The 24848-nt window shown below is 43.7% G+C and overlaps 1 protein-coding gene across 4 annotated transcripts in view; it reads left to right on the top strand.

Annotated features, from left to right (window-relative positions):
• The window catches only part of MTA3 (metastasis associated 1 family member 3), a 264399-nt gene that overhangs the window by 38535 nt on the left and 201016 nt on the right, over nt 1-24848 (top strand). For all 4 annotated transcript variants that reach the window (XM_048843021.2, XM_075127129.1, XM_048843022.2 and 1 more), the window contains exon 4: nt 761-887. In XM_048843021.2, the coding sequence (XP_048698978.2) occupies nt 761-887 (127 nt within the window). The remainder of the gene's footprint in view (nt 1-760; nt 888-24848) is intronic.

Below are 24848 nucleotides of genomic sequence, written 5' to 3' on the forward strand. Positions count from 1 at the left end.
TTGGAGCTGCGGGAAGCAGCAGCCAGCATGCCCCGGAGACCCACCACTTCCCGCAGCTCCCATTGGCCAGGAATGGCAAACTACAGCCACTGGTAGCTACATGGGTCTCTGCCTGCGGATGGTCAACATCAGCAAAATGTCTCGCGGTCTGACAGCGGATTACCCTGAATGGGCCATGGGCCAAAGATTGCCAACCCCTGTATTAGAGGGATACTGTCAACTTTTAAAACATAGTGTCATCTGAAAATATTGTTAGATTATTATAACTGAAGTCAATTAGGGGTTTTAATTTTTTTCTCTGTGCAGTTTGTTTACATTGTGCATTAGGCAGTTTCGCTATTTTGTTGACTGCATGTTCCTCCCCAGGCCCTGCTATGGTTTTACCAGTAACAGTAGCAGCAGAGCTGAAGCTGAACAGTAGCGACCGTGGGCAGCTGTGTGCATAATGAAGAAAAGAAGGGGAAAGGAGGTGAAAGAGGAATGGTAGTGTTCCCCTTGTGACCATCTGAAAAACTCCTAAGCACAAATAGAGGAACAGAAAACATCATTTTTAAAGGAATTAAATAACACACATAATATTTAAAAGCATTCATCCCTAGTTATTAGAATGCATAAAATGGCAACCTGTTTTACAATAATTGATGAATAATTTTCTGTAGAATGTCCAAGCAGGTTGCCGAGAGGGTTTAAAAAAAAGTGAACGTCCACAACTGTATTCTATAGCAAAGCTAATTTCATCCTGTCTTCTATCCTTGTGCAGAAGAAGTTGAAGAAGAGTCTGAAACAACAAATGAGGCTGATTTGACTGATAAACAGAAACATCAGTTGAAACACAGAGAGCTCTTTCTTTCTCGCCAGTATGAGTCCCTTCCTGCAACACATATCCGGTAAGAAACTTTAAGAAAGCTTATTTTTTTTGTGTGGTTGCAACAGGTTGCCCACTCTACTCCACCCAGCTCAGCCACAGCCACTTTGGAGCTGGAGACTTATATGTAGGGTAACCAGACGTCCTGATTTTATAGGGAGAGTCCCGATATTTGGGGCTTTGTCTTATATAGTCGCCTATTACCCCCCACCCCTGTCCCGATTTTCCACACTTGCTGTCTGGTCATCCTACTTATATGGCTGGGATTATAACCCTGAGCTGTTTGAGAGGACACCGACATTTCAAAAGAAATTTCCTCCAACCTGTTTGTTACTAAACCTAAAAGACACAGTAGCTGGATTTGGCTAAATGTTGTAAGAGCATTTTTGCCATCATATCCTTAAAGATCTTTTATATTTAAACAACCTTAAAACTTGGGGGGGGGGGTGTTAATTGAACATGTTATCATGTTTCTACTCATACCCCCTTTCATTTTTAAATTACTCTGATACTACTGAGTAAAGCAGAAAAGAGTTGTAGTTGGTTTCATACTGGAAAATGCTATGAGCATAGGTGCCATCCTCACTGATGCAGGGAGCTCTGTGTTTGTTGGGAGAGAGGATCTAGAAACTAGAAGGGATGCAAGGATAAAGAGACAATGAGCAAAGGCAAATGGAAGAGAAGGGTACAACTGTAGGTTGATAAAGCAAGGGAGTTTTAGCTCTCCCACTACATCCAGCCCACTCGAGAAGTCATCAGTAGCTGGAAGCTCATTCACCCTGATCAAAGGAAGTACTTTCCATTCCTCAAGATAGGGCGTTTGTGGCCTAGTGGATAGAACAGAGGCCTGGCAGTTGAATAGGACAAAAATCTTTCCCAACTCTGTCACAGACTCACTGTATGGCTTGATTAAGTTACCTAACCTCTCTACCTCAGTTTCTACATCTATAGATTGTTGACACAGGAAGTTACAGCACAGCAAGGTAGTAAAAACATCTTTGTGCATTTGAGCTTGATACACTGTAAAATCTACTACACTAAACCACCAAGGGCACTGTGATACAGAGGGCCAGGGAGCAGTGGGAGAGTGCTAGAGGGGAAATCTATAAGCTCAAGGCTAATTAAGGTGTGGTTCCCTATAGACTAGGGAAGGTGGCTGCAGGTTAATAGGAGCACCTGCAGTCAATTAAGGCCCTGTTAGGAACCTAATGAACTCCCCTGCTTCAGGCAGACGGGGAGGAGGAAGAAGAGAGGATAGGAGCTTGGAGGTATGCTGTGAGACTTGGAAAATCAGAGAACTGAAGCAAAGGGGACCCTGCCCCAGTAGGGGAAGGAGATTCCCTTCCCCAGCATCTAAGGACTGCAGGTACCCCACCCAAGGGGGAAGAGGGTAAGAACCTGCAGGGGTTGAGAGGGGCTGGGGCTCAGAGTGAGGAGCAAACCCAGATCTCTCCCCCAATTCCCTCCTTTACCACCTTCCTGGGCCACTAGTGGGGCCATCGATACCCCAAGAACAGGGGCAAGGGGTGGCATCTTAGCTCCATGCCAAGAAAAGCGCAGGACCCACCAGACTAACATCAGCCATCTTGTCACAGCACTTTTAGCGCATGGTAAGAGTGTCCACATACTCTTAGGGTAGGGTAGTGCGGTGTAAATTCTCATCTAACTTTCTGCACAGTAACTGCCCCTGTAGACAAGCCCTATAAAATGGAGATGATAATGCTTACTCAACTTTTTATCTAACTTTGAAATCTGTACATGAAAGTCAATCTTAAGTATGATGCAGACCAAATACTTAATCTTTCTTGCCTTAGGTACCCCAGCATAGCATGAGGAAACTCACCTTTGAAAAGCACTACATAACTGCACATAATTCATTACGATCAGCTAAATTGATTACAGCTGCCACTCATAAGAGAGAGCATGTGGAATACATTATAGTTTACCAGGAAAATTTTTACAATTTATTTTTATTGGGTTGGGTTCTGTTTTTTGATATTTTAAATTCTAAGAGAGCTCCTGCTCTAGTAGAACAAATGACCTTTGTTCACCTGCTCCAGGGCAAAGATTGCTATAACATGAGGAGTAAGTAGAGTAGAACCTCGCTATCACACACTTCACTAGTCACCCCGTAAAAATACTAGAGTATGCTGCAGCAATTACACAATATAGCGCACAGTGGTTAGTGCACTCTCATATTACCAAACCTTAATTATTTTTACAAGATACCTTCCTGAACAATTACGTGTGCTGTAATGAATTTTCAAAATGAAACTACATTTGTCAAAATAAACGGACATAGTATTGTATTATCCTTGCTTTGAATTGTGCTTGTTAATTTACACTGTTCAAATTCTCAATAGTTCTCTGTTTTTAATGTGAATTACTGAAAAAAGAGGGAAAAAATCGGTGGGGAAGTAGAAGACCCCTCTTCTTTCTCTGCCTCCCACCCCAGTAGCACTCAAAGAGCCAGAGTCTCAGATAGAAAAAATTGTCCTAGCTCCATTGAATGGAGCTGTGCTGATTTAAACCACCAGAGGTTCTGGCCCATCAAATGGGAAAGACCTGTAGTACTGATGAGAGAGGAGAAATGATGCAATGAAATAAAGGTGGTAAATGCAGACAGAAGTTGGGAGGAGTAAGAAGACGAGCCGTGCCCCCTTGGAAGAAGTAAGAGGAGAAAGTTAGAAGTGAGTAACTTAATTTTATTGGTGGTCTTGCCTTTCTCGGTTGCTTTAGGTTCCCAGTCCTAATGCAGAGCTTGAAAACTGCCCAACACCTTCTTCTATGATGAAAGCTATCTGTGTTGCTATGCTCATAAGGAAGAACAGTATTTCACACTGTTGAACATGTACTATCTTTAATTGATTTACATTGAAAACCAACTTTCTAGTTAAAAATTATTAATAATATAACTGACTACACTTCTCTTGCTTTTGTTACACCTTTTTACCCAGCTTAGCTTCACTCTGTTTTGTTCCTTCATGGTGTAACTTCTTTTTATTCTTAAATCACTGAAATGTGCTTTCTGTCTTAACTGTATTTTAACATTTGTTTTGGAATATAAATTGTTTAATTTTCTTGAAATGTAAATTTGGGGAGTGCTCTTGAAAGATTAGACTTTGCCCTGATTCTCATTTACATTAAGGCTCTTTTATGCCCTTAAAGTGGGTGTAACTTGAAGACTTTTTGTCAGTTTGAAGTTAATGGAGTTACAGCAGTATAAAACCATTGTAAGTGAAAGGAGGCCTGCAGAGTTCAAAACTTGGATTTTTTTTATGATTTCTATATTGGTTTACAAATTAATTCAGACCATTTTCCTGAAGCAGAATGAAATAAATGATGGCTGATCCCCCATTTTTAATTTTTTTTTTTTAAGTTTGAACAGTTCAGCCATATAGGCATGTCAGACCCAAAGAGCCATGTTTTACAAGGGCTAGCTGTTTGTTTAGGGTAAGTCTTCACTGCAGTTAGACAGACATCCAAGGCTGGTTTATGGCCCAGGCTAAGGGGCTGTTTAATTGTGGTGTAGACGTTTGGGCTCGGGCTGCAGCCTGAAATCTGGGATGCTCCGACCCCTCAGAGCCCAGGTTCCAGCATGAGCACAATGTTTATACTGCAGATAAACAGCACCTTAGCCTGAGCCCTGCATGGGCCAGCCACAAGTGTCTAATTGCAGTGTAGACATGCCCCTAGTAACGTTAAGGAAGATATACTTAGGGCTAACATGGCCCTCCCTTTCTCACTGCAGTTCTAAACTCTAGTTTGATTTTGGTATTTGTGTGAATCCAAGAATGTTGAAGGGGAGGGGTAAATCATGCCTAACTGCATGTTAGTTAGTTTGACCAGCTAACCATAACAAGTTACTTATTTGTCAGGCACTAGACACATAGTATAAAAATAGGTTTCAGAGTAGCAGCCATGTTAGTCTGTATTCGCAAAAAGAAAAGGAGTACTTGTGGCACCTTAGAGACTAATCAATTTATTTGAGCATAAGCTTTCGTGAGCTACAGCTCACTTTATCGGATGCATTCAGTGCAAAATACAGTGGGGAGATTTATATACATAGAGAACATGAAACAATGGGTGTTACCATACACACTGTAAGGAGAGTGGTCACTTAAGGTGAGCTATTACCAGCAGGAGAGCATGGGTGGGGCGGGGGGAACCTTTTGTAGTGATAATCAAGGTGGGCCATTTCCAGCAGTTGACAAGAACGTCTGAGGAACAGTGGGGGGTGAAGGTGGGAATACACAAAGTAAAACTATTTCCCCATGTTTAATGACCCATCCAGTCCCAGTTAATTGTATCCAGTTTGCAAATTAATTCCAATTCAGCAGTCTCTCCTTGGAGTCTGTTTTTGAAGTTTTTTTGTTGAAGAATTGCAACTTTTAGGTTTGCAATCGAGTGACCAGAGAGATTGAAGTGTTCTCCAACTGGTTTTTGAATGTTATAATTCTTGATGTCTGATTTGTGTCCATTTATTCTTTTACGTAGAGACTGTCCAGTTTGACCAATGTACATGGCAGAGGGGCATTGCTGGCACATGATGGCATATATCACATTGGTAGATGTGCAGGTGAACGAGCCTCTGATAGTGTGGCTGATGTGATTAGGCCCTATGATGCTGTCCCCTGAATAGATATGTGGACACAGTTGGCAACGGGCTTTGTTGCAAGGATAGGTTCCTGGGATAGTGGTTCTGGTTTGTGGTTGCTGGTGAGTATTTGCTTCAGGTTGGGGGGCTGTCTCCCAAGATCTGTGAGAGTGATGGGTCATCCTTCAGGATAGGTTGTAGATCCTTGATGCATTGGAGAGGTTTTAGTTGGGGGCTGAAGGTGATGGCTAGTGGTGTTCTGTTATTTTCTTTGCTGGGCCTGTCCTGTAGTAGGTGACTTCTGGGTACTCTCTCTTCTGGCTCTGTCAATCTGTTTCTTCACTTCAGCAGGTGGGTATTGTAGTTGTAAGAATGCTTGATAGAGATCTTTTAGGTGTTTGTCTCTGTCTGAGGGGTTGGAGCAAATGCGGTTGTATCGTAGAGCTTGGCTGTAGACAATGGATCCCGTGGTGTGGTCTGGATGAAAGCTTAGAGGCATGTAGGTAGGAATAGCGGTCAGTAGGTTTCCGGTATAGGGTGGTGTTTGTGACCATCGCTTATTAGCGCCGTAGTGTCCTGGAAGTGGATCTCTTTTGTGGACTGGTCCAGGCTGAGGTTGATGGTGGGATGGAAATTGTTGAAATAATGGTGGAATTCCTCAAGAACTTCTTTTCCATGGGTCCAGATGATGAAGATGTCATCAATGTAGGGCAAGTAGAGTAGGGGCGTTAGGGGACGAGAGCTGAGGAAGCGTTGTTCTAAGTCAGCTATAAAAATGTTGGCATACTGTGGGGCCATGTGGGTACCCAGAGCAGTGCCGCTGATTTGAAGGTATACATTGTCCCCAAATGTGACACCTCTCTTTACGTCTCTACATAAAAGAATAAATGGACACAAATCGGACGTCAAGAATTATAACATTCAAAAACCAGTTGGAGAACACTTCAGTCTCTCTGGTCACTCGATCACAGACTGAAAAGTTGCAGTTCTTCAACAAAAAAACTTCAAAAACAGACTCCAATAAGAGACTGCTGAATTGGAATTAATTTGCCAACTGGATACAATTAACTTAGGCTTGAATAGAGACTGGGAGTGGATGGGTCATTACACAAAGTAAAACTATTTCCCCCATGTTTATTCCCCCACTCCACCCCCGCACTGTTCCTCAGATGTTGTTGTCAACTGCTGGAAATGGCCCACCTTGATTATCACTACAAAAGGGTTTCCCCCCTGCACCCCCCAACTCTCCTGCTGGTAATAGCTCACCTTAAGTGATCATTCTCCTTACAGTGTGTATTGTAACACCCACTGTTTCATGTTCTCTATGTATACAAATCTCCACACTGTATTTTCCACTGAACGCATTTGATGAAGTGAGCTGTAGCTCACGAAAGCTTATACTCAAATAAATGTGTTAGTCTCTAAGGTGCCACAAGTACTCCTTTTTCTTTTTGAGTATAAAAATAGTGTCTAAATATCTAAGCCTTTTCTGACAGGGTTGTTTTTAAGATACCAACCTTTATACTGTATGATTAATATGTCTTTTTCCCTTGTGAAATGTTTTGGCTCAAACTAATTTTACTGTAAACTGAAAAGAGAATTTATTCTATTTAAAACTATTACATGTCTGAGAGTTTAATACGGTAAGCTATTATATTACATTAGGTTTCTTTATTAACTTATAGGAAGCTTAATACCACAACATCTGTGGTTTTCTTTACCATAATTTGGTCTGTTCAACCATGGCATTTAAATTGGTCTTTCTGCTGGAATTGCTACCTAAGCGCACATACTAGAAAACAGAGCGTGCGTGCACTGAGTTCCGTAGAATATGGTGGCTACAATGTTTGTTGAATAAACAGAGTGTAGTCTTCTGTTTTGTTCCTTCATGTGGTGTTTCTACCTTTCATTGCTTTATCATGTGATATTCCTACACTTCAGTGTAACTTGTGTGAAAAGGTTCAAATGGTTGACTATGTTTGCAGGTTCGTTAACTATTTCATATGATTGATGCACAGGATTACTGGCGTCTTGCTTGAAATTTCTTCTTTTCTTTTTTATGGTCCCAAGAGTTAAGAGGGAATTGGGGAAGCCTGTATATGCTTAGGCTGTTTCAGGGAATTGAATTAATCTCTGAAACCATTCATAATTGCTCTCCGAACCTAAGTACTTAAAAATATTCCTTCACAACCATTTGAAGGAACATTGTTATTGCTATTAACTTATTCAGCAGTGTGTATAGTACTTTTTTCATTGTCTTTGTTTGATTTGTACCTACTAATGTTCTGGTTCAGATATAATTTCTTGCTGTAGTGTTTGTTTGGCTTTTGTGTACCTTGTCTCCTCAGAAGTCCTGGGTAAAATAAGGTTAGCATCTCTCAGGCTGCCCTGTACAACAACTAAAAAAAAAAAAAAAATCTTTTAAAATGTAGTGTAACAAGTGTTGTGTGGAGCCAAACAGTCTGCATGTGGTTTGGGAATAGAAAAATGTTTTAAAACCAATGGGTGTTCATGAGAACAAGATTTCAAACAAGCAGGCTTGCTGATCTAAATTTAATTAATGTTAAATATCTTTATTGGAAAATGTCAGTTAATTGATAGATACAATTGTATGGTTTTTGTGTGGAGAAATCAATTTGGACAGAAGGGTAATAATGATAATTCTCTTAATCACAGCTACATGAGAAATAATTACCACAACAGTATCAGAGAGAAATCTGGCAAGTTATTTACTGGTCAATATTTTTCTAGGTCAGTTCAGGAGTAGTTTTATTTCTCCCACCCAGGACTAAAAACCGGCTGCTGTTTCTTGCTGTGATCCATATGGCAGAATTTTGTAGAATTTTTTTTTTTTTTTTTTAAGGCCACAAGGGACCATTTTGATTTTGTAGTCTGTTCACAAGCCACAGAATTTAATGCAGCAATTCTTGGATCAGTCCCAGCAACTTGTGGTTGAATGAGAGTCTCATCTTTTAGTGAGACATCCAGTCTTGATTTAAAAACTCTGAGGAATGCTGAACCACATCCTTCGATAACCTGTTCCAGTGCAGTCTCTTGTCACAGCAATAAACTAATCCCCTTTTTTTTTCCCTTCTGGATTTTGGGAATCTTTAGTCAGGGAATGCTTGGGTATTCCTGTTCCCAGCTAACATTGTGCTCTGGCCTGGATGGGGGAGAGATTGTTTCAAGACGCTGCAGAATTGGCTGAGCACTGTGTTCAAGCTCTGAAATCAACATAGCTGCTAACTATTCTGCATCTCCACGTGTAACCTTTTATGCAAATTATTTAATGAACAATTACATTGCCAATATTTAAATAACTATTAAATAACTGCATATTTGCCAATAATTAACATATAACCGTCAATTTCATCCTAAACATTTTTCCTGGCATTAGTCCTGGTTAAAGTCGTTAGTTTAACGTGCCATTGGCTGAATTATGTTCTATGTTTATCTATAGTCAGCTACAGCAAGACAAGCATCTCGCATGCCCACATCTCATCCCTTATGCGGGGTTGGGGAGAGCTTCTCTAGAGTAACAGGAGTAGCTCAGTCTCCAGCCTCTGTTAACCCTAAGAGGGGTGTGTGTGTGTGTGTGTGTCTGTGTGTCTCTCTCTCTCTCTCTCAAGATCCTTAAGGTCGTACAGTCAAGCACTCAAAAGTTAGAGAATTAATTATTAAAGTAACTGCAATTCTATCCCATTTTGGATGTGCATTATGATAAAGTCTCTGTGACCACATACAATTTTTCTCACTTATGTGATCTGTAGGATTTGAACCCATGATCTTCAGACGCACAGCACAGACCTCTTACACTTGAGCTGAAGAATCAGTTGATAGCAGAAGACTATCTTTAGACAGCGTGCATATTTTGTCAGAAGGGCGAAACAACTATTTGTGAGACAGCAATGAAATGTTGAGTATCAGGATTCTTGGGTTCTATTCCTGATGGTGGTAGTTAGAGAAAAGGTTACAGATAGGATTTTTAAGCACATAGATATGTTACCTTCATTCTGAAAGGTAATGTTGATGAGATGTAACTCTGTCATATAACTTCAATCTCTCTGGTCAGTCAATTACAGACCTAAAAGTTGCAATTTTTCAACAAAAAAACTTCAAAAACAGACTCCAAGGAGAGACTGCTGAATTGGAATTAATTTGCAAACTGGATACAATTAACTTAGGCTTGAATAAAGACTGGGAGTGGATGGGTCATTACACAAAGTTAAAACTATTCCCCACCCCACATGTTCTTGTTAACTGCTGGATATGGCCAACTGTGATTATCACTACAAAAGGTTTCTTCCCTCTCCTCCCTTCCGCCCCCACTGTCCTGCTGGTGATAGCTCACCTTACCTGATCATTCTTGTTCGTGTGTATGGTTACACCCATTGTTTCATGTTCTCTGTGTATATAAATCTCCCCACTGTATTTTCCACTGAATGCATCCGATGAAGTGAGCTGTAGCTCACGAAAGCTTATGCTCAAAGAAATGTGTTAGTCTCTAAGGTGCCACAAGTCCTCCTCTTCTTTCTGTCATATTAGAGTCTGCCATATTATTTAGCTCTGTTTGAAGTAATATTGTGCAACCTCTCAGGTATCATATTTGTAAATGGGTAGGAATATGAGCCCTTGATCAATAGAGCTTTGAGCTTCACAGAAATATCAGCAACACTCAGGGAAAGAAAGCAGACAGGAACTTTTAGTTCTCAGCTTAGTGCACCATTACCAGGTCAAAGGGTATTTTGAGGGAAAGAATCAATCTCTCTTCCCACCTCCCCCCCAAATGTATGTGAGTTTTAGCCAAGATTCAGGCAGCCATGGCAGTGTTGCCAAATGGGTGAATGTCACATTAGGTCTGTGACACTTGGCAAGTCTGTGTCAGGCAACTGCTTCCAGAGCAATTGGGAGCAGAGCATGGTGTAAAAGAAGAAATCACAGAGGGATGATACATGAGAATAGCAGTGGTAGGTGGGTGAGGAGAGAGTAACATAATTGTTCCTGCAGGATACGAGCGGCTGTAAACTTTACTGATCTTTTGTTTGTCTTGTTCACTGGAGTATGACCAAGCAGCCACTCTTTAAATGAGTATAGGCGCCAGTGTATCCCTATTGGAGCCACTAGGTGAGGGTTGAGGCTCTTTGGCTGAGAAGTGCAGAGATGAGGAAGCTTGCACTGCTACTTCCTTTCCTATCGACAAAAGTTCATGTGCCAAGGCTGGCAATCTTTTATGAAAGTGTACTTCACTTATAAGTGCTTTGTTTTTTAAGAGTTGATTAAGAAGATGAGGGAAGTTTAACATTTTCACAAAATATTTGTAAACTTTAATCTAGTGCAACGTGGGGAAAAAATTACAAAGAATCTAACAACTGAGAAAGTTCAATTAACTTTTATTCAAAGTTTTTGAGCAAAAACCAGGTACACTGAATTTGTTGTAGTTCAGTTCTGAAATGATGTTTACACTTAATTTAAAGTTTTCATTTTCAACCTCTAATGTTTTCTTACCGTCTGTTCCCATTCTGTTCAGCATTGTGCGTTATTTGATTAGACTTTTTGTCTCCTGGGCAGACAAAAATAACATTGGTTAGTACCACTTGAGGCATGTCAGACAGTGCACTGTCTATAGCTATGTATATACCAAACACATGTGGAAGTTATAAATTAGAGTGGTACACGATAAATTTTAGATAAATGAATTTATCACGTGTTTGATTATGTCATGTTTTCTGTGGAGTATCCATCTCCTCAGGAATTATACCAGCATTCTGACCGTGAGAGCTGCTTCCATCACTTGCAGAGAAACCTTCTTCCTAAATGTGGAATTTCCTCCCCTATTTAAAAACTTTGGCCTAAGGCCCAAGACAGGCAAGACAGAGGGTATACTGCAGATACCAAAAATGTGGTTTTAAAGTCGCAACATCTCATGACCTGCAATGTTATCTTGTGATCGCCAATCTTGGCACTCACATTTAGCCCTCGAAGGGTTCAGTATAGAGGTTAAAGCTGGGACATTTTTAGGTATAGAAGTTATTTTAGGTCACTTTTAGAAGTCTTTGAACCATGATTTTGGGTTGCTCTGGGGACCGAATGGTTCCTGGTACAATTTCAACAGCCCTCAGGGGCTTTCTAAGTTACAGCAGCCTGTCCCTAGCTTATGGCTGTCGTCTTCAGTACCTGTGCAGGGTGAAATCTCCCATGGCTGGATATGGGACTTTTAGAACCTGCTTGTGCTACTTCAACCCCTTTACCTGATGTAAAAGGGCTGGGGCAAAGGTGAGAATCTTATATATTGTAACTTAGGTACCTGACTTAATTTACAGGCAGAAGGATATGAAAAATAGTCTTTAAAAAATCTCTGAAATGTCAGATTTTTTTTTCTTCAACACACATGACATGTACACAAAACATGAAGGTTTGGTGTGGTATTAAATTTTTATTGGCACTTACATGGGATGATGTGCATTACTTATAAGTGGCCTGGACATCGCAAGATCATACTGATAAGTCCTTCGTACCACACCTCTCATGTATTCGGAGTGTGTGTGTGTGTGTGTATTTATATTGCTTTGCTGAATGATAGCAATTTCAGGATTTTGGAATGGGTCACTTGCAAGGCTATATACAAATACACCTCTACCCTGATATAACGCAGTCCTCTGGAGCCAAAAAAATCTTAACGCGTTATAGGTGAAACTGCGTTTTATATCGAACTCTCTTTGGCCTCGAGCATTTCCTTTATTAATAGTCACTTCCTGCCCCCTGACTGACCCCTCAGAACCCCCGACCCATACAATCCCCCCACCCCTTGTCCCCTGACTGACCCTATCTCCTATCTAAGCCCCCCCACCCCCTACCCAACCTGCCTGTTCCCTGACCCCATCCACACCCCCTGACAGGCCCCTCGGGACTCCCACGCCCTATCCAACCCTCCCGCTCCCAGTCCCCCGAGACCCCTTGGCCCCAGCCTGGCACCCTTAACATGCCGTTCTGAGCAGTGTGTTGGAGCCAGACATGTTGACGCGCTGATCCACCCGAGTGCGTAGCCCCACTCCCCAGAGCGCTGCTTTATTGCATTATATCCAAATTAGTGTTATATCGGGTCACGTTATATTGGGGTAGAGGTGTAATTCAACTCGTAGAAATTCCTGTCAATCATACCACTGTATCGGCACCAAAAAAGTTTCCTTCTGTAAACCTGGCTATATCTATCCTTAGCTCTCAGTACACTGTTCCTGAGCCCTGCCTGTTCCCTGAACCTCACCTGGTAAACTTACAGCAAACAGCTAAGATCCAGTTTACACTACAACTGGAACTATACTATAACCAGTACAGGAGACAATGGTGTTGAAACATGGTTGCACAAGCCTATATGGTGGTTTGAAATGAGAACATGTGACTTCTGATCTTCTAACTTAGTGAGTACTTCACTAGACCCTTCTCTCTGCTAGCGTATCTAAATTATTATTTAGAGAGACCGATGAAGTTAGAGGTGCTGAATTGAATTGTCGGGACGAAGAAAGCAGTGGTTTGCATATGTAAGCAAAGTAAACTATTATTGAGTAATGCAAGGTCTTTTTTTATCTGTAGCTTTTTTAAAGGTAACTTGCAGGACTAAGGTCCTTCCACCTGGGGAATATTTCACCTTCATCTAAACTGTGTGTGGTGCCCCTCCTTGCTAAACTGATGGGAGCCATATAAATGCTAACAACATATAAAATGAATGGAATGGGCCGAATTCTGCCCTGGGATAGCTTGCACAACTCCCTTTGAAATCAGTGGCCATTTTGTACTCAAAGACAGAATTTGGTCTTTACGGTATCTTTCTGTAACTTGGAGATTTTTTGGAATCGTTCCCTTCTTGACTATTTTCTAATCTGAAACCAGACCAGTTCTACATAAGACTGAGCCTTTGCTTTTTCAAAGTGAAGGTTGGAGAGAGAGAGAGAAGCTGGAAAATCCATATCTGCTTGTATACCTATACTCAGATACTTGCACTTACTAGTTCATTTGGACATTCATAATTTGATTCCCTATGCATTCTATTTTTAAAATTATTTTGATCAAAAATAAATTAGGTAGTTCCTAGTTTACTCATCTTATTTTGGCCCCAGACATAGATCACACTTACACAATTTTGCACCCTGGGTTTGATATGCATGTCTAGACAGTGATGGTTGAGTTTCTATGGAACAAATCCCAATAGTATTCAACCATCAAGTGTGAGAGACTTGTTCTACGACATTTCAGGCAGCAGAATAAACTACTGTTGTTTTAATTAGTATCCAGCCAAATATAAACCAATTACAGTGCAAATCATCCCACCATTACTTTTGAGTGTCAGATGAAATTTAAAAATTTAGTGTTCACTAATGATTCTGTTACATTCACTAAGAAAAATCATAATATTGGCATCCCAGTGGCAGTTGGCAACTGTTTTGGGCATTCTGTGTATTTTTTTTCTCTTTGCTTTTACATTTTAATTGTACAATTTGTGCTCCAAATGCACATATGCCTTCAATCTGTAGCTCCCTATTTGTAATATGGCCTCTGGCATGTGTCTCCAACAATAAGCAGTAGCCCAAACCCCTTAAACTGGGTTTGAAATACCGATGCATAAGCATGTTTGCCACTGGTTTCCCTGAAATTGTTGATCCAGCACCATGTGACCGATGGGTGCTCCTCAGACACCACTATCTTCACAGATTGGGAATCACTTTTGCAGTTGGCTGATAAATGAAGGGCTGTTTGAAAGGGCTAAGGACTAGTTCAGAGTGCATTATTGCAAAAGAGCTTAAGTGGCTCGAACTCCTCAGAAGTGATTTCAGATTCCATCCTGTCCTCTGCCAGACATTGTTCAAGCAAACCTTCTTTATTTAAAACAAACAAACAACCACACACTCAAAAGATGAGTATGACTGCACTAAGGCTCTCTAGTATAGACATAGCCTATGTTAGCATACCCCCCCCATGTATGCTGACAGAAGCAGGAGTTTTTCTTCGTGTGCTTGCTCATGTCCCTTCCACATTAGGTGTGTGTGCTTGCCACATGCACCAGTGCTGGAAGTTTTTTCCTCAGCAGTATCAGTAGGGGAGCAGCTCTGGTGGTGTCTGCAATGGCGTCCGCATGGTGTGGTATAAGGGGTGCCTGCCAGCTCCCCCACCCTCCGTTCCTTCTTGCCGGCAGTGACGGTGCACGGAATGTTCGCTGCTCTTACAAACGAAGCCTAAGCAATGCTAGTACGAGCGAGAGCTCTTGTAAGGTTAGTGTACATAGTTAGTAGTTGAGTTAGTTAGCCCTTAGCAGTAGTTAGTTTTGTTAGTCCCATTGGGGACTTAGCCAGGGGACGGGGCATACCCCGGTCCCCAGACTTTAAGCCCTGCAATCCCTGCAAATGGCCCATGCCCTTGAGCGTTCCACACAGTAGCTGTCTCAGGTGCCTCGGTGAAGGGCAGATAAGTGTTGAATCTGCAAGTCCTTTAAACCTAGGACTAAGAAAGAGCATGAGATCAGACTCCAAGTGCTCCTGATGGAGTTGGCACTGACTCCAGGCCCAGAGAAAGGTCCGACTCAGCACTCAGCATCGCGGCATTGGCATGTAGTGCCCCGCCGGCTACGAGCCAGCACTGATCTTTGACTTCTTGGCCAGGGCCATAGACAGGGAAGGCTGGTAGGGGATGGTCTCCTACTCCGTGCAAGGGGAGGGACAGGGCTGGGGGCGAGCTAAGACCCGTGGCGGGCGGCTCATCTCCCCCACTGGGAACTCGGGCCTCAGCTCATGTTGAGTGTTGCAGCCCACCCAGTTCCTTGCCTGGAAGCCCAGACACAGAGGCGGGCCTTCATCAGCTTCAGGTGCTGTTGACGCCTGAAGTGTTCCAGGCTGCAAGAGATCCTGACACTCCCGGTGCTGCCCACACCGGCCCCGGCCTAGCGATGCTCAGACCTCGTGGTAAGCCTGCCTTGGGACCTGTCCATCTGCCTTCGCCCCAATGGTACCACTCCCCATCGTGGGGGATGTCCTGCCACCATTCACCCACTCGAAGCTGTCATGCCTCAGAGTTAAGGAGGCAGATGCATCGGAGCTCTCTATAGTCACTGGCCCTTAGGCACCGGCAGTGGGATTCAAAGCGGACCTTGCCGGTGACCTGCTGCATACCCACGGAGACATGTGCTCCCCGGTAGGAACTTTGGGGCCAGACCTTTGGGTCACCAGAATGCCAGTACAGATCCCAGGAACAATTGGCTTGCAGCTCTGGTCCGCCCTGCCAAGGATTGCCAAGATGGGTGTCCTGGTACCGGTCTTGAAGCGTGAGGCGTGGATCGCCGGTCTCCTGTCGTGGATCCGCTGAGCGCCACCGATCAGCAAGGTTCTCATGGAGGTGCATGTCCTACTTGGACCAGTCCTCCTCTAGATGCGACTGCAATTGTCACCAGGCACGGAGTCGCTCCAGTGGATCCAGGTCACCGGGTAGCAATCGCTCTGGATATGACTCCGGGACGGAGCAAGGTTACACATTGGCAGGGCAGCCTCCCAGACCCTCTGTGCTGCCTGCATCATCAGTACTGAAACCTGCCCCATGACCCCAGGCCCAGTGGCCAGCCCCGTGATACCCCTGGAACCTGTGGGGGTTCACCCAGCCCTCCAAGCCTGCCCACTCTGTGTCAGGAGCCTTGAACAGGCCTGTGGCCTCGATGACCCCACTCCCTTCAGTGCTTGAGGCCCCAGGGGATAAGTCCATGTGGATCAAGGGGAACAGCCTGCTGGACCATCAATGGGTGCTGTGGAACCTGCAGTACCAGCTTCTTTCTCATTGTCACCAGACAAGGCCATCATGGAGCCCCCCTCACCCGGTTCCTCAGAATGACGCTAAGGCGCACCAGGAGCTGTTGAAGAGGGTCATGTCCAACCTTGGCCTGCAGATGGAGGAGTTGGAGGAGTAAGCGGACTCCCTGTTCGACATCCTTTCCTTTACAGCCCCTGCTAGGGTGGCCCTTCCCCTTCACAAAGAGGTATTGAAGATATCCAGTGCCTTGTGGCAAACCCCCTCCTCTCTGCCCCCCATTTCCAAACAGGCAGAGCGTAAGTACTTTGTCCCGTCTAAGGGGCACGAATACCTTTACTCCCATTCTGCCCTAAATTCCCTGGTGGTTGAGGCAGTTAACCACAGGGAACGCTAGGGGCAATCTGGAACTACCCCAAAAATAAAGACTCCAAGAGGATGGACTTGTTTGGACGAAAAATTTATTCCTTGTCTAGTTTACAGTTGAGGGTGGCCAACCACCAAGCCCTTCTTGGCTGCTACGACTTCAATATATGGCAGACCGTGGCCAAGTTAGAGAATGCCCTCCCAGAAGGCTCCCGTAAAGAATTCTGGGTGATCCTCGACGAGGGCATGGCTGCTGCCAGGGCAGCCCTTCAAGCGGCATCTGATGCAGCAGACTCCACCACTCGCACCATGGGATCCGCCGTTTCCATGCAGCAAGTGTCTAGCTGCTTCTCTCTGGGTTGTCCTCCGAGGCTCAGCAGTCGATTCAGGACCTCCCCTTCAATGGCCAAGCTCTGTATGCGGAGCAGATGGACAACAAATTACATGGGCTGAAGGAGTCCTGAACCACCCTAAAATGTGGTAGTTCTACATTCTGGGCCCAGCACACAAGCAGTTCAAACTGCAACTTCCCCAGGGGCAAGGGAGCTAGCCCCGGAAGGACCCATCGTACAAAAAGCTCAAGGGCTATAGATGGCACATGAACCACCCACCCCCACCCTGTGCCCCGGTCAGGCTCAACCTGCTCCAAACAAGGAGCTAAAAAGTCGTTTTGAGGGCGAACTACCAATCTATTTCCTGGATCCGATTTTCCCCATTGTTTGCAACTGCCTTTACTTTTTCCTCCCGGTGTGGTCGGCGATAACATTAGACTGCTGGGTCCTCAGTACGGTGGTGCATGGCTACACCTCCAATTTATTTCCACCCCCCTCCCCGTCCCTCTTGAGGGATCATTCTCACAAGTCTTCTTGAGCAGGAGATTATGGGGCTCTTACAGCTGAGGGTGGTGGAGGAAGTCCTGCCTCCTTACCAGAACAAGGGTTTCTATTCCTGGTATTTTCTGATCCCAAAGGCCAAGTGTGATCTGCATCCCATCCTGGACCTGCTAGACCTCAACAGATACCTAACGAAGCTAAAGTTTCACATGGTCTCCCTGGCCTCCATTATCCCCTCCCTGGATCCAGGAGACTGGTATACCACCCTCGACCTGAAAGACTCATACGTTCACGTAGTGATCTTCCCAGGACTCAGACGCTTGCTCTGTTTTATGGTTGGTTCGGCCCACTACCAGTTTGCTGTCCTTCCGTTTGGCCTGGCTACAGCACCAAGGGTGGTTTACCAAGTGCATGGTGGTAGTCACGGCCTACCTCAGGCATCGGGGTATCCAGATTTATCTGTACCTTGACGACTGGCGGGTCAGGCAACTCCAAGGCTCAGGTCCAACGTGATGTTGCTGTGCTGCTCCTTGGGTCAACTACTGGTCAACCACAAAAAGTCCATGTTAGTTGCAGTTCAAAGGATAGAATTCTTCAGGGCCATGTTTGACCCGGGCGAGAGCATTCCTGCCGTTAGACAGGTTTCAGGCCCCGATGGACCTCATAGCAGAAGTGTTTGCGTTTCCCTTGACAGTGGCTAGGGTGTACCTGCATGTGCTAGGGCACATGGCAGCTTGCATATATGTGGTTCATCATGCCAAGGCTCCACATGAGGCCCCTGCAGCAATGGCTGGTGTCGACCTATTCCCAATCCAGGGACCACCTGGAAAGATTGTAACCATTCCTCCGGCAGTTCTCATGTTGCTGCACTGGTGGACCGATCCCAAGAAGATCCTGGAAGGAGTCCTGTTCGACAGTCCCATTCCATCTGTCGAGCTAGTGTTGGATGCTTCAGACCTCAGTTGGTGGGCACAACTCGGACATCTCCAGATTCAGGGGATGTGGACCCCGGAGGAGACAATGTTACACATAAATATCAAGGAGCTCAGGGCAGTCTGGCTGGCCTGCGGGGTCTTCCTGCCACACCTGTTGGGCGAAGTGGTGAGAGTCCTGATGGACAATACGGCCTCTACATCAACAGGCAAGGAGGAGTGCGCTCATCTGCCAAGAGGCACTCTGTCTCTGGGACTTCTGCATCGGCTACAACATCCATTTGGAAGCTGGTCACCTCCCCATCGTCAGGAATGCCCCAGCAGATCACCTCAGCAGGGACTTCTCCTCTCACCACGAGTGGTTGCTCTACTCAGAGGTGTCCTGCATGATCTTCCAGAGGTGGGGAACTCCCCAGGTAGATCTGTTTGCCGCCAGGTGAAACAGAAAGTGACATTGGTTTTTCTCCTGGCAGGGCCCGAGCAAGGGCTCCCTCTCCGATGTCTTCCTCCTGCTGTGGACCGAGGGTCTGATGTACGCGTTTCCTCTGATCCCTCTGGTCAGCTGCATCCTAGTAAAGATCAAGAGGGACAAGGCACAGGTCATCGTGATCACCCCTGCGTGGCCTCGGCAGCACTGTTTTTTGGCAAGCTCATGAATGTGGTGGTGGCCCCTGCCTGGCCCCTTCCCTACCTTTCGGTCCTGCTGTCACAGGATCTCGGTCGGCTCCTACACCCTAGCCTCAAGTCTCTACACCTCTCGGTGTGGATGCTCTGTGGTTAAACCCAACGGAGTGTATCCAGCAGGTCCTCCTAGGAAGTAGGAAGCCATCCACAAGACTAACTTACCTGGCCAAGTGGACGAGGTTTTCCTGTTAAGTGTCGGAGTCCGGCATTTTTCCCTCACGTTCTTCAGTGCAGTCCATCTTGGACTACTTACTGCAGCTCAGGAACCAGGGTCTAGCGCATTGCGGTCATCTCCGCATTCCACCAGCCAATCCAAGGTCAGACAGGCTTTTCTCATGACATGACTGTCAGGTTCCTAAGGGGCCTCGAGAGGCTTTACCCGCAGGTCCGGGCCCCTGTCCCATAGTGGGACTGTAAATCTGGTCCTCTCCAGGCTCACTGGACTGCCTTCCGAGCCACTGGGCTCCTGCTTCCTTTCCTACTTGTCCTGGAAGGTTGCTTTCCTGGTAGCCGTGACTTCAGTGAGATGAGTCTCCGAGATTAAGGCATTGACCTCAGAACCACCTTACATGGTGTTTTATAAGGACAAGGTCCAGCTGCAGCCCCAACCAGCCTTCCTGCCAAAGGTGGTATCTTCCTTCCACAAGAGCCAGGATGTATTCCTGCCAGTGTTCTGTCCCAAGCCACACAAGACTGCTGAGGAGAGGCGTCTGCACGCGTTGGACGTCTAGAGGGCCTCGGCATTTTACTTGTAGCGTGCAAAGCCTTTCTGTAAATTGACCCCGCTCTTCATCGCTTCAGCGGATAGGATGAAGGGCCTTCTGGTTTCTTCGCAGAGACTTTCCAACTGGATCACCTCTTGCATAAAGACCAGTTAAGAGCTAGCAAAAGTCCCGCTGCTGCCAGTGGTCAGGGCCCATTCCACTAGAGCGCAGGCGTCTTTGGTGGCCTTCCTGGCGCACATCCTGATCGAGGACATCTGTCGAGCCACGACATGGTCCTTGGTCCACACGTACACGTCTCATTATGCCATCACTCAGCAGGCTAGAGACGATGCTGGGTTTGGCAGACCTGTATTACAGTCTGTGCAGCCATGAACTCCTATCCGCCTCCACAGGAACTGCTGGAAGTCCCCTAATGTGGAATGGTGTTCTTCGAGATGTTGCTCATGTCCATTCCACGGCCCACCCTCCTTCCCCACTGTCAGAATTTCTGGCGAGAAGGAACTGAGGGTGGGGGGAGCTGGCAGCGCCCCTTATACCGTGTCATGCAGGCACCACTCCAGAGGGCACCAGAGCCGCTCACCTATGGACACTGCTGAGGGAAAAACTTGCGGCACTGGTGCATGTGGCAAGCACACACACACCTATTGTGGAATGGACCACATCTCGAAGAACAGCAGTTACGGAACAGGTAACTGTCTTTTCTGCTGGTATAGGAACATGACCTTCCTGAACGACATTAGCGATGTGCACAGAAGCCACCTTCTGTTGGCATAGCTGCTCCTACACTGGGGGTTTTGTTGGCATACCTATATTGCTGTGGGGAAGAGGATAGCATTTTTTCCCCTGACTGACACAGCGATACCAGTATACATTTTAAGTGTAAATGAGGCACAGAATGCAGACATGCTGGATTAGTGCTCTAACTGCACCCCTCATCCTCTTGCTGGCAATTGAAATAACTCAGTTTGAGCTTTTTGTTTGATATTGTTTCTTCATCAAACAAGGCCCTTCCTAAGGTTTCCTCCCATTACCTTTCAATCCTAGAACCTGGTTCCTTCAGCCTAGAGACCCACTGCCATCTCCCTTATGTCCAGAATGGGTTGTCATGGTAAGTCAGCAACAATCAGTTGTCATTCCCGTGCAGGGTCCCAATAGCTACTGACAAGGTGGGTGGATAGGAAACTCTGCCGCCTTGCTAACAGTTGAATTTAGCTAAATCGTTGCACATAACAATGTGGAGGACCTTGGATTTGGTGAACACAACACCATTTGAGTTCCCATTTATGATTCATCTGGATAGGCTGTTTCACTGGTTTGTTGAAATCTGTGTTCATGTTCATGCATAGGGTTTTTAATGTGTATCCAACTGACAGATACATTACAAATGTAATTGATTTGGTGGCAATGCAATTTTTATTGGACCAAAGGGGGCAATGAACTCCTGAAAATCTTTAAATTCATTGTTCTTGTCCAGAATATACCCAAGTTGCGTTAGGAAGCTCATGTGGAAGGGTATAGCGCCCAGGACTGCCTTTTCCATTCTTATGACTTGATTATTGTTTTGTTTCTTTTGTAATTTCTTGCTGTAATTTTTGTTTATGTACCTGCTGTTCCACGAGATCCTCATTAAAAGAAGATTCACATCCCATGGGCTGTCTTACTCATCAACTTAAAAACAATAGTTTGTAAGGAGTAATAAAACAGGATTTGACTGGAGCCTTCTAGAAAATAGTTTTAAAAGTAAAGGGCTCTGAAAGAAGAAGGGATTTTAAAAGAAAAGGGTTGTTAATGTGGATTTCATTTAAAACAAACATTTTTTATTTTAAAAAGCCATGGGCTCATTGATATATTGGTTTTCGTCGAATGTTTGACAAAAGTTCATTATTGATTGATGTAAGAAACCAGTTAAGAGATGGTTACCAAGATAATGGCAAATTAAATTTCTAATCATGTAGTGATTAATTTCCTACTAGATCAGTAAAACATTTTTTAACAGAATGTATTACCAGGATGAAACATGGTGGTAGAACATTTTCACCAAATATTGGTAAACTGTACATTGCACTATGTTTTGATTAGTTATCAACCTGTCTTACTTTGTTAAAATAGTTCCCACTTACTACCAGAATAGTGGTGGTACCACCATCAGTAGTACTAAACATTGCTTGCAAAAAGTCTCTGGATCCTATCAGTGTAATAAAACATCTGACCATTTAAGTGATCCAACTGGTATGTCCATGTTTAATTTAATTAATTTTTAAAAGCAATTTGGGCAGGATTTTTCAGTGGCTCATAGGAAACAGGTGACAATATTTGACCTACAGAAGCATTCTGAATGTATATACCCTTAGAGTGGTGGTGTACCTCTCTGTTCTTCTTCTTTTGGTCCTCCAAAGGCTTTATGGGTGCATAGTTTCTACCATTTGGGGGTATATACTTGGTGGTAGCTTTTGTTGGATGTGCTTTTTAGGTGAATTAAGGAACTTTATACCCATGACTAGTGTGAATATTAAGTAGTTCTTAATGCTCATTTCTGTTCTTAAGAGAACTTTGTTTTCATGAAAATTAGATTGTAAATTGACATTAAAAGTTAACTTCATCACCAGTACTGAGAGCGGGCCTGTAGGTTTCATTTGATTATCTTTTGAGAAATTAGAGATTCTAATTTTCATATAAGAACAAGATTTGCCTGATGCTTCTGGTGTTAAAAACAAATCTGGGAATGTCCCATGTTGATTAAATAGGTCAAAGCCTTCCAAGGCTGAAAGATTTCTTGAAATTAAGTTTTCTTAAAACAGAGGGACCATATCATGCTATTTGTTTTAATCAGATCCTCCCACTGAAACCAGTCAAACTGATGAAGTTGTATAGTCAAGGATTACAGCTAGATTATGGTGGAAGGGAGACAGCTTCACATCTGAATACTGGCCAGACAATATGGCTTTTGTTAGCAATTAAACTTTGCCCATAACTTCTCTTGTATTTGGAATGTTCTCCATACATTTGAGCATTCAAGTTGTCTTTCTAACTTGTTCTTTAAATGTAAAATGTTTCTGATTATAAGTAATTTCCATTTTGATTTTGTCATCTGAAACCTCTGTCCTTGACACATTAGTCGTAACAGAGGAAACTAACATGGATAATAGCTTTGAGATTTGGATCAAATTAAAGGTATATTGGAAATATTGGAGAGAAATGTGAAAATACAATTAGGTTAAATGAGCCTCTTGCCTTATCTTTGTTTCTTCATTTAATTCCAGTTCTGTGTTTCTAAAGTTTTTATTTTTGAAGTTTAAATGAATTGATACCATTATCTGGGAGTTGAATTGTTCTGTCTTCCCTATTACCCAGCAACAGATGCTGTACAGTTCCCTTTGGAACTTTTATCCATTGAAGTCAGCAGGAGGCGCTCAGTATCTTGCAGCAATAGGTTAAGTACACTTGATAATAGAGACTGGTGCTGCACTCTTTAAAATCAATGGGAGCAGGATAAGACCCATGGAGACTAGAAACTTCATTTTGGAGTCTGAGGTCATGTATGTGCCTGAAATTTTGAAAGCAGTTTGTAGCAGTTACATCAGCAGCGCTTGTGTTTTACATGTTATAGAATGACCGTGGTGGTGGCAGAGAGAGAGACCACACCAACCCCTTTATGATTTGATAGAACACAATGCAATTTTAATTGGAAAAATCAGTAATTAAGTTTTGGTACCCTTTGAAATCATTGCAGTTACTAAATGTTAGTGTAAATGTAACCATAACAGCATAATACAGAGTTTAATTAAATCATCTGATATCAGTGGTTGCCCCATTCTTTTCTCCTACAGACTTGCAACTGGTTGCGGCAGAATGCACCATCCTAATGGCCTTGTATTAAAGGGGAAAAGAAAGTATGTTCTATATCCATTAGTCTTTGAACTGCTGAAATAGAGGACAGGCCTAGACCACAAATTTCAGAAGCAAGTTAAGAATCAGAAAAGTAAAAAAAAATCCCATTTATTATTGATTTTTGTTTTGTTCATTGGTCTCAAAGGTTCGGCGAGTTCACATAAGAATCCAAGCTTTTGGATACTTAACTGAACAGAGTCGCCAAATATTTTTGAGCTGCTTCCGGTGCTATACAAAAATTAACAGTAGATTAAAAGAATATTATGGGTGTGAGAGAGAGAGGGTGTATATCTTGTGGGAGGTGGTGAGGTGAGCTAATCAGTGTTTGGCTCTGGAGAAAGTTTACTTTGTGCTTCCTACTCAAGGCTGCACTGGAGTAGTCTCTCTCTGCCAAATTCTGTCTTGTAAATCTTTCCCTGTGCCCTACTCTGTTATATATATATTTATTTATTTATTTTATTACATTACTATGGGCTCCATCCACAGCCTTAAGCTAATACAGTTAGCTCTTCCCTTTTAACCCTCAAGGAGTTCCTTTCTTGTGGAAGCAATGTTTTGGTTCCTTACTGGGCATATGGCATGGCACCTCAATTTCCGTGCGTTTATTCATGCTGTTAGAGCATATTTTAAAAAGCCTCGTGTACTGACGTATCCATTGTGGACCATGTTCTAATAAAAAACCCCAAATCTTAGGAAGAATTAGGGAAGTACCATCATTTCAGTCCCTACTGATATTTTTATCATGGCATGTGAAGAAATGTTTCTGTTTGCTGAGATTTTTAGATGTAATTCTTTTATAAACTAGGAGATAAAGTTTCATGTAGACTGGTCTTTGAGGGTGGAATAGGGGTGTGTGTGTGTGTGTGTTGGAGAAGCGGTTTCCTGGTAACCCCCGCATAAATCTAACAGTCATATAATGTTCCTCCAACTAAAACTTCAATATGGTGGATGCTTCTGGGTGAGCACTATCCTGTAGGCCCCTATTAGCTGACTCATAGAGCATATTTTACTTCATAAAGCTTAGTAGGTATTAATTGGTGTGAAATATTGTATTGCAAAAAGACGAGGCAGCAGGAAGAGAGTAACTCAGAACTAATTTTAGAAAGTGCTTGCTGGTTTAGCCTGTTTTATGCAGTATCACAGTCAACATTTTCTTTTGTAGTACCTAGAGATACAGAT

The sequence above is a fragment of the Caretta caretta genome, chromosome 3 (assembly GCF_965140235.1).
Source record: "Caretta caretta isolate rCarCar2 chromosome 3, rCarCar1.hap1, whole genome shotgun sequence".
NCBI classification, from domain to species: Eukaryota; Metazoa; Chordata; order Testudines; family Cheloniidae; genus Caretta; species Caretta caretta.